Raw genomic sequence first — 9,652 nt, 5'->3', positions numbered from 1 at the left:
CCATGCTGATGAATTGGCAAAGCTTGATTGCCTTTATGTCTACGTATAACCCAGTTCTAGTACTAGATTTCCATTGCTCATGTTTTCTTATAGAGAAGAGACAGTCCATATCAACAATTTTTCAGTACTGTATTCAGAAGGAGCTAGCAAATTGAGTTTCCACAGAGGAGCAACTAATATAATTCTACCACAATATTGTTTTGGATTTTTTCTTTTAAATGTTACATATAAATTAACAAGAGGTAAAAATAACAACACATTTGTTTCAACATGTGATTGTGCTCAGCAATGATTATTTTATTTGACTTGTTAAATTACAACCAAAAAGACATTCATCGTTATTCATTTGTTGTTCAGGATCTGTGCAGGTTGGAAATTATGGCTCTTAATGCTGTGAAACGCAGGGCCACAGCATCTGGATGAAAACGAAAAGCCCTATCACTCATTTCTCCTTCACTTGCCGTCAGATGATCATAGCCAAAACGTCCTCTGTGTGGTTGGAAGATGACACCTCACTCATCAAGAATTGTACTGTTTCATTTGACTTTTCACCTTGTGACTGTTAAGATGCCTAAGATCAGAACTCCTCATCTTAAAACTTCCACCCCAGAACTTTTTCTGTCATAGCACCTGTGCTTAACGATACTTGGAGACCAGAACCACCTGCTTGGCTTCAGGAGGACACCTTATCAGCTGAAAGAAAATGCCTTGAAATAGAGTGTGGCCTAGCTTTGAGGTTAGGAGGGATGGCTTTGTTTACTTTCCAGTGGGAAGCTATCCACTTTAGTTTAAAGAAGAATTAGAGAATTATCTGGTTTGATTCTGACATCAGAAGTGCAGATATTTGGAAAGTGCTTTAGAACAACTTTGGTTATAAATGAGAGGGTAAACTCCTAAAACAGTATCTTGACTTAAAAACATACAGTTGTATACTCTATTTTAGCAGTGAGCCCAAAACTTTTTTAAAAAATCAAGTAATGTTTACAAGAAAGAATAAAATCTTAATCCTTTTCACTTTTAAAGACAATCAGATAAGATTACCCACTGCGATTAAACACTGATCAAACTTAGTTGTCCTTACGTTAGCATTACTCTGTCATAGCAAAAAAAAAAAGAAAAAAGAAAAAAAGTCCAGGTGTAAGCTTCTCCAGTGGTGAGCATGATCCCTTACTCACAGTAAGGGAGCCCAGATAGCTCAGATATCAAGACTGAGGTTTCTGAAACATTTTTCTAAAAGGAATATGTGCTAATTAACAACCTCTTTTGGTTGCTACCTTATATACAATTAGTATTGTATATACTATTATTATGAAACTATATTCCTAACCTGGTCTCCTGTATTCAGCAACAGCAACATATATATTTAAATACTTTAAAAGGACACCAGCACATATTAGACATATTGATCTTGAACATGAGACTCTTTGTTAGAGAACGTGAATCTGAAAAGAGTATTTTTAAAAGCTAAGGTGACATGGCACAACTAATCTAATGAAAAAGTAGGTGAAGTTTCAAATAGCCATCATATTGAGAACACAACAAACAAGTCATTAACAGCTGCCTGGGGACTTTCAGGGGAGCAGGGAGATTTGAATATTTAAATCTGTATATCCCCTAAGTTTTATTTTCTTATATTTTATTTTTTAGAGATGGAATCTCTCTAGGCTGGTCCTGAGATCCTGGCCTCAAGTGATCCTCCCATCCCTGCCTCCAAAGTAGCTGGGATTACAGTTATGTGCCACCATGCCCAGTTCAACCCTAAGTTTTAAAATACTGTTGTTAATAATATATTGAACTCAGGGCCATTGAGAATGAATTTGGTCCCAAAGAGAAAGTTTCAGAATACACACAAATTGGGACAAGTTGCTGAAAAATCTTTACATAAGATTTGCCCTGGTTCCCCTTCCTGGCTGCAGAGCCCCAGGAACTTTTCCAGCTTCCTCTCTATTCGCAGTGGCCCTTCCGGGGGCCGCAGCGCTGGGCTGAAAGATGTTTAAAGAAGTGAGTTGGCAGAAAATATGCATATTTAAGAGCATTTAGGAGCAAGTTCAACTGGATTCTCTCCTGGCATCCAAGGGGACCAGATCACATCCTTTAAAACTATGTTAGAGAAAGAACAGTCCCCTAACCAGCCTTTGTGGAGGGCCACTTCATCTTACGCCGTTATCAGCCTTCCCCTCTACTCAAAACTCAAGTCACATCCTATGTGGCTTCTTAGTTTAGAACAAAACAAAACAGGCTCTGGTTCTGATTTTTTCAAGAATCAGGCTCACTTTATATTCTTTATCAGGAGTCAGCAACCTTTTTCCATAAAGGGGTAGCTGGTCAATATTTTAGGCACTGTGGGGCCATATGCTCTTTGTTGCAATGACTCGACTCTGCTGTTGCAGAGCAAAAGCAATGTCAGGCCGTACTGCATAAACAAATGAGTGTGGCTGTGCTCAGTAAAACCTTATTTAAAAAAACAGGCAATGGACTGGCTCTGGCCCAGTTCTACATAATAGCCACAAATGGCGCCTCTCTTCTGAACACTGCAAAGTGCTTCCCATGGTTCCAGCCAGATTAATGTCTACTTACACAGCATTTAGTACTTTGATAGTGGATCCACAGGAGAAGCATAAGAAGTCAGAGTGATCTGAGGATTCAGTGTTCATGATCCACAGCTACAAATCAACATGATCAGAAACTGGAGGGAACCTGGAAGATCATGATTCTGTTTTATTAAGAAACCTGGGCCAGGCACACATGCCTGTAATCCCAGCATTTTGGGAGGCCAAGGCAGGAGGATCACTTGAGCCCCAGGAGTTCTAGACCAGCCTGGGAAACATAGCAAGACTCTCTCTCTATTTAAAATAAGAAAAGAAAAAAAAAAATAGCTTATTGAAAAAAAAAAAAAAAAAGAAACCTGAACATGTAGCTGTCCCTGGCTTTTGCTAATCTCAGAGCTGCCCAATCAGCAGCTGAGGGTAATGGTTATTCTGTGGTGGCAGGTGCAGATGCAAAAAAAAGCAATAAATTATGGATAATGTGATACTTTAGATGTCTTAAAGAGTCAATGCATTTTTTCAAAGAACCAGATATAAGTCAGCACTGAGGGATTCACTACTCAAGCCACTGGACTTATCAACTCAAAGGTAAATTTGGTCAGCATGTGGCTAAAAAAGCTAAACGACAGAAGCAGATACATAAAAGTTGTGAGAAGAGCAGCCACCAAGAATCACCAAATTACCTACAGGTACAGAAAATCTCCCCAATCATCTTAGCCAATTCAGATTACCAATGGGGAAACTAAGGCCCAAGGAGAAAGAGGTAACTTGCAGAGCCAGCTGTGGGGAGATCACCAAATCTCAGCCATTTCAACTTCCAATCTGTTGCTATTTCACTAAGTGGGGCTCATTGACCATATAAACACTTATGAGGTTATTTTCTAAATATCTGGCTGACGTTAAAAAAACAAGTTTCCTGTTGGGGGAGAACTGGTCCCAGAAAACCCCTGAAATTTGCTGAAGGGAGCCGAATGCAGCACATCACTGATTTAAGGTAGTTGACAAAAACTGCACAGGATAAAGCATTAAATGGCCATCTTCCCATGAATATAAATGCTGATCTCTCATGTTGTATGCTAACATGGCAAGAACAGACTGGGAAGTTCTTAAATCAAAGTTTGCATTGATCTGTTTCCCTCCTAACAAATCAAAGGCAAATGTGACCCTCATATCTTTGGTGTCTGTGACATAGAGGATTCCTCGGGCAATGAAGGCGTTGCCGGCCTTGGATTTAGGGTACGTGGTATTGATGTGCTGCACCGCTGAGAATGTCCTCTCATCCAGTTGTGCTACAAGAATGCTCGAGCCGTCCACACTTGACGCATAGATAACCCAAAGGCCCTTTTCATCTACAGCTAGATTGAAGTAGGTTTTGGAATTTGCAAAAAGGTATTTTCGATCAAAATACAAGGCATTTTCAAGCTTCAGAGTTTGGGATGTTTCCTGGCCAAATTCAAATCTGAAATATGCAAACAAAGAAAAGCAGACATGAATCACCGTTTCTGTGGACAGGTGGTTTATTAGGCTCCTCTATTAAACTGAGTTAGTGGGTCTGGGGTGAGGGCTGGGATTTTGCATTCCTTACAAGCTCCCAGGTAACGCCTGCTCTGCTGGTCCTTGGGCAATGCTGTGAGCAGTGAGGCTGTAAGAGACAATGACTGGCTGTGATAGCAGAGGCAACAGGGAGACAGTGGTGTGGTGTTAAAGAGAATAATCACTAAAGTCAGAATGAATTTGCATCTGAGTGACCACTTACTAGCCATGTGACCCCCACTTCACTAATGCCCAGATGTTTGTTGACCTCCTGAAATGCCCCCTCAAAGATTCTTAGAGTTGCAAGGGGGCTGTAAAAGAGGATCTAGTCCAATCTTTTCATTTTATAAGCAAAAAATGAGAAGCAACTGGCCCATGAATACAAGTAAGAGGCAGAGCCGGAGGTTGAACTTAGGGTTTCTAACTCTAAGTGTGGGGGTTATTCCTTTACTCCCTGCTGAAATTTTAAAAAAAGAGTTTCACAGCCTGCTAAGTTAAGAAGAAAGTCACCAGGTGAGAAGGGCTGTTGCAAAGTCATGACTGTGAAAACCATTTTCTTGTGAAGTAAGTGGCTGGATACATTAAACTATGGCATGGAATCTCATGCCCCTTAGCTCCTGGAGGCTGTATGATTTGACAGATTCCAACTCTAGGCTGTATCGTAAAAGTGAATTATAATTCAAAAGGTACGTAACTCCAGGAATGAAAATTCAGGAACATTAGGCTAAAAGAAAACACCAGAGGGTGCCATTGAGCAGCAGAAGAAACATGAACTGTGTGCATCTGTGGATATGCATTTGAGCATAACAGACTTGAAGTCTATCAAGAAACCGTGAAGAAACTAGAGAATAGTGAGGCTTGGGAAGGTCCCTGCACATCTCAGTACACAGGAGTTCTCCTTCCTCTGAATACCTGGGGTTTACTGCTGCCATTTGGCCCTGTCTAGTCCTGGCACCTCACAGCTGCATTCCTTGGTGAGACCCATCTCTCTCAGCAATTACAGGGTCGAATTCAGCTCTGCTTCTCCGTCAGGTCCCAGTCCGTGGCCCGGCATAGAGCAGTACAGCCTCCTAACCACTGCATCCAAACTTAGCTTCCTTAGAAGATACACCTCCTTGAAGAGGCCAGTTCTCACTATGGGGGTTATCCACCGCAGAACTGCCCCCCACGCCACCTCCGTGTGGCAATAGCCCTATATAACATGGCAGCAGGGAACCACAAGATTCAGTGAGAAGCATCGGAGGAAAGAGTGTGTCTTGAGAGGTGGACTGCTGAGCAGGTGGTAGGTCAGTTGTCTTTTTCTACTAGCACAAGACTGCCCAAATGGGGTGGCCAGGGAGGTGTAGAGATGATGATGGGGGTGTCACGTAGATGGGAGTGAGAGGCAAAGGAGGGGATGCTTCCTGCCGCGGCTGACGCCAGTGTCCAATGTGTCTGATCATATCGCATATTACACTAGGAAACTCGCCCCATTCTAACCTGAGCATTCAAATGCCAAAGGTTGTTAAAGCTGGACCTCACTAAGGGTAGGAGAAGGATGAGGGAGAGAGAAGGGACCCAGTCCTCCCTCAAAGTCACTGTCTCTTGTTTTGAATGAGTAGGACTGTGGCATTCATAATACTGGGTTTACTGTTTCAGATAGTGGAAGAGCTAGAAGGACTCAGAGGCTGTAGTCCATCTTTTTGTTTTTAGTTGAGGACAGGGAGACACAGGAAGTGCTGTCTCTTGTCCAAGGCCATAGAGGAGGCAGAAGAGTTGGAGCCAGAAACCAGGTGTCCTGGCTTTCGGTTCATTGCTCTCTTGATTTGCCCAAGACGACCTGCTTCTGCCTCCAAAGGCCAGAGCTTGATTTCCTCTTCTTGAACCCTAAAGACAGAACGTCAGCAATTCTTGTGGGGAAGGCTCAGCGGCTGCCTTGGGCAGTGTCTACCCAGGTGACCCTCCTCCCTTCCCTATGGGAGAGCAGAGGGCGGCCTGGGAGGACTCCATCAGGATGACAGACGGATCTGAAGGCAGAGACGCTTGACTAGGGGTTCATTCCCCAGTCTTCAATGATCTCAGCTGTGACACAAAATTCCCCACACCCAAAGTTTTCCAAAACAAAACTTTATCAGGGAGCAGCAGCACGTTCCACCAGGGGGAGCTATGAGTTCGGGCTGCTTCTCTCTCAGAGGATGGGGAAGCTGTGGCCATCACCACTCCAGGTCTACTTCTCCCTGGCTCTGACCTTCTTCGGGCTGTCCAGACCAGCAACAAATGCAGACCCCAGGCAGGGGCTGGGCCATGGGGCTCACTAACATATCCTGTGATTCATTCAGTCGACAAACCCTGATTGATCTCAGTGTGTCAGCCCTAGGGACACAAAGATGATGAAAACACAGTCCCTACCCCTAATTGCTCACAAAAGCACCACAGCACAGGTGCTGCCTGAGAGGCGTGAGAAGGCGCTGTGGTGCGACTTACCTCACTAGGGTGTTAGAACCCCCTTTGTGGTAGTAGAGAGAGTTGTTGTAAACAACGTGCCCACAACCATGGAAATAATACGGAAGGTGGATGAACGTGTAACTGCCATTCAGAAGTGAGGGCTGGTCCTTGAATTCCTTAACCATGATGCCTGTAGGAGGGAAGCCAGGGAGAGGCTATTACCTACCTCCAGCAATCACAGCTTGGGAGGGAGTCCTTGGGAGGAATTTCAAAGGCGGGAAGTTGAGAGTGAAATGTTCCCTAAGGTCCCTTGTCCAGTGTGAAGAGTCTAAGACTCCCAAGCTCAAAGTCCAATTCTCCATATGGATTTCTGAAATGTCTTTCAAATGTGGTAGGCATTGAACTGGCCTGGCTCCTCCTGGGAGAACTGTGTATCACCCTCTCCCACCCCACTCTTTACTGTTTATCAAACTCTCTATGAGAGTGGCATAGGCCTTCAACAGGAATAGCAGATACTTGGCGCTTGGGCGATCACCTCTTGCCTCCTCCCACCTCTTCCTGCACTGTGCAGCAGCCACTACTAATGAACAATATTACTTTCTTTTTGAGTCCCCAAATCCTGGTAATCTGGGCAGTTATTACCAGGTTCCCAATTGAATAACTGGCCTTGATGAAATAAAGAATGGATTTCTTCTCAGCTATTTCTCCAACCAGTGATTATGGCCAGACCCCTCCTTTAATGAGGCCACTGTTACTATCACTAGCAATTCCTGACCACACCTCTTTGGGACAGTACAACTAGGGACCTGCTCAGATACAGTGTAACTGCAAGGTGGAACTTCACCTTCTCCCTGGGCTCTCTGTCCAACAGGTGGCTGGGAAAGATGGCCAAAAGTACTCTTCCGGGAGGGCGGCAACCTTAGAGAAAGATGGATGGTGTACAAGGATTTCATCTCTGACATTTTTTTCCCATTATGGTTTGGAGGTTTATGAGGCCTGCAGTCATAATGCTATTTGTTTCCTTCTGGATACTTGTCCTAAAACAGGCAATATCTGGGTTACCCTCCTCATGCCCCTGTGACCTGAACTTCAAGGCTTGCCACCAGCATGTTCAAAGGAAGAAAGTTTTCTGCCCACTTATTGGTCTTTCTAAAATAAAGAGACATTTATTACACCAGCTACCGGGGATTTCAGACACACACAAATGGAATACGCCCAAAGGTAGGCAATAGATGAAAAATACAGTTACCACACAGATATGGGTCATAGGCCGAGTGCAAGTACCTGAAAAATGCTCTGTCACCCAAATCCGGTCATCACTCTTGTTAGCAGACTCTCTTATCCAAGTCCCAAATGTCTCTGTCACTTTCAGTACTTGCACTGGGTTTCCAATGGAAGTGATCATGGATTCTGCCAAAAGAAGAGAAAAGAAAGTCACTTACCTGCCAATTATGACTTGAAGATATTCAATTTCTGAATTTCAAGACAGGACGCTTTGTTTCTATACCTGCTTGTGGGGAATGGTGTTCACTGGCTTTCTCATCAGCTTTTCCAACCAAGGTATCATCATTTGGTATGGCACAAGTCTCACCTAAAATGACAACAATAATCATCAGAGCAGATATGGTTGGCACAGTGAGATTTGTTGGACTTTATAGCTGCTGCTCTTCCCCACCTCATTCCAGACTCTAGTCTCATAAACATCCCTTGCAATAGATCACCAGATTCCTTGGTTGCTTGCTTTTAAGCAACTCCAAATCATAGCCTTCCAAATTCTTCGCCCTGCTTGTTGAGTTCCCAGGAAGCTTTTTAGGAGTACAGTTGCTAAGATAATACAATCCCAAAAGGATGTCAGTAAAAGCAACAAAGTGGCCTGAGCCAGCCTGTTCAAGGCCTCAGCAATTTGGGGAAATGAGAGGCTTGCTGATGCCTTCCTGGCCTGTCTGGCAGGTGGCATCACTATCATGATTGCATTGTTCTGGAAGGATTTTCACTTTCAAGGAAGCTAGTGGAAGCTGTGAAGTAGCAGCCCCAGAGAATGGGGTGGTCCACTTTATGCAGCATCTTCCTGGGAGAGGCATCAGGCAGGGAAACACAGATTTAGAGGAAGAAGTAATCTAGATTCCATCCAGCCCAGAGACATGGGAGTCCCCTCATGACCATTTCCCCACTGTCTCTGTCTAAGGGCCTAGAGAAACACAGGTCCTTGACAGGGGCCTGGTTCAAGTTGGCTTGAGGCTACAGCTGAGCTGTGACTCATCCTCCTCGGGTTATCAGTGTCCCCCTTAATGAATGGGCTGAATTTAGACCTTTGGTGAAGAGGTGCCTTAGGGCAGCAGAAGCAAACCTGAGGGAGAGGAGGGAGGAGGATGAATGTGGCCAGGGTGAAGAGGACAGGACATGGACTGAACCGCAGGCCCACTCAAATCCTGAGGGGTTCAAATCACCTTGTGGTTGCTTGATGGAAATCTTGAGGGTAATCTGAAGGGCTCCTTTATCAGTAAAATAAGGGAGCCCGACCCTCCATGATCTCTAAGCTTCCTTCTAGCTGGATAAGCCTGTGTTTCCCTGAAGTCCTTCTGTCACCTGATGAGAGTGGTGTCGGGGATCTGTTACAACTTCCCATGGGCAACACTGCTGCCCCCGGAGTTTCAACTGGGGTTTCCACTTAGGGAACTACAGGGTATTAAAGATGTGGAGTTGGAGCAGGAGAGAGGGCCAAGTTCAGATGCAAATGCTTGGCAACCAAAGACTCATTTCTCGGAGGCAGAATGGAAGATAATGCCTTTCATTTAAAGCCATTTTCCTTGCTCTGCATCCAGCCCCTGCTGATCCAGCCCCCTGGTAGATTAGGCTAAGCCCAGGAGACTGCTTCTCCAGACAAGGGCTGTCACTGGCTGGCAGAGCCTGTGGCAAATTAGAATTCTGCAAAAGCTTGGGTCAGAGCCCCCTTCTCTCAGGGGAGGTCTCGCTCAGTTCATTCTTCAAGGGAAGCTGAGCAAAGGGCTGATGCTAATGCCTGGGGAGGCACTGCACGGCAGCCCAGCAGAGGAGCAGCTCTGCCGTGGTCTCACATTGCAGAATTATAATCAGGCTCCACTGAGCTGGGGAGGGGGATGGTGCCATCTTCGAAAGCACAGATTCGCCCA

General features: G+C 44.7%; 1 protein-coding gene across 2 annotated transcripts in view; it reads right to left on the bottom strand.

The window, feature by feature from the left end:
* Positions 1 to 273: 273 nt before the first annotated feature.
* Positions 274 to 9,652, bottom strand: part of GLDN (gliomedin) — a 66,656-nt gene continuing 57,277 nt past the window's right edge. Inside the window, exons 7-10 of one of the 2 annotated variants that reach the window (XM_004056184.5) lie at positions 8,011 to 8,094; positions 7,788 to 7,913; positions 6,543 to 6,693; positions 274 to 4,005 (exon numbers count right to left, since the gene is read on the bottom strand). In XM_004056184.5, the coding sequence (XP_004056232.4) occupies positions 3,528 to 4,005; positions 6,543 to 6,693; positions 7,788 to 7,913; positions 8,011 to 8,094 (839 nt within the window). In that variant the 3' untranslated portion in view covers positions 274 to 3,527. Of the gene's footprint in view, positions 4,006 to 4,028; positions 5,946 to 6,542; positions 6,694 to 7,787; positions 7,914 to 8,010; positions 8,095 to 9,652 lie in introns of those variants that run through there. The other variant, XM_063698548.1, reaches the window with a different exon arrangement.

Source organism: Gorilla gorilla, chromosome 16, assembly GCF_029281585.2.
Source record: "Gorilla gorilla gorilla isolate KB3781 chromosome 16, NHGRI_mGorGor1-v2.1_pri, whole genome shotgun sequence".
NCBI lineage: Eukaryota > Metazoa > Chordata > Mammalia > Primates > Hominidae > Gorilla > Gorilla gorilla.
Note: the sequence above shows the minus strand (reverse complement) of the source record. Positions and strands in the feature narration are given on the sequence as shown.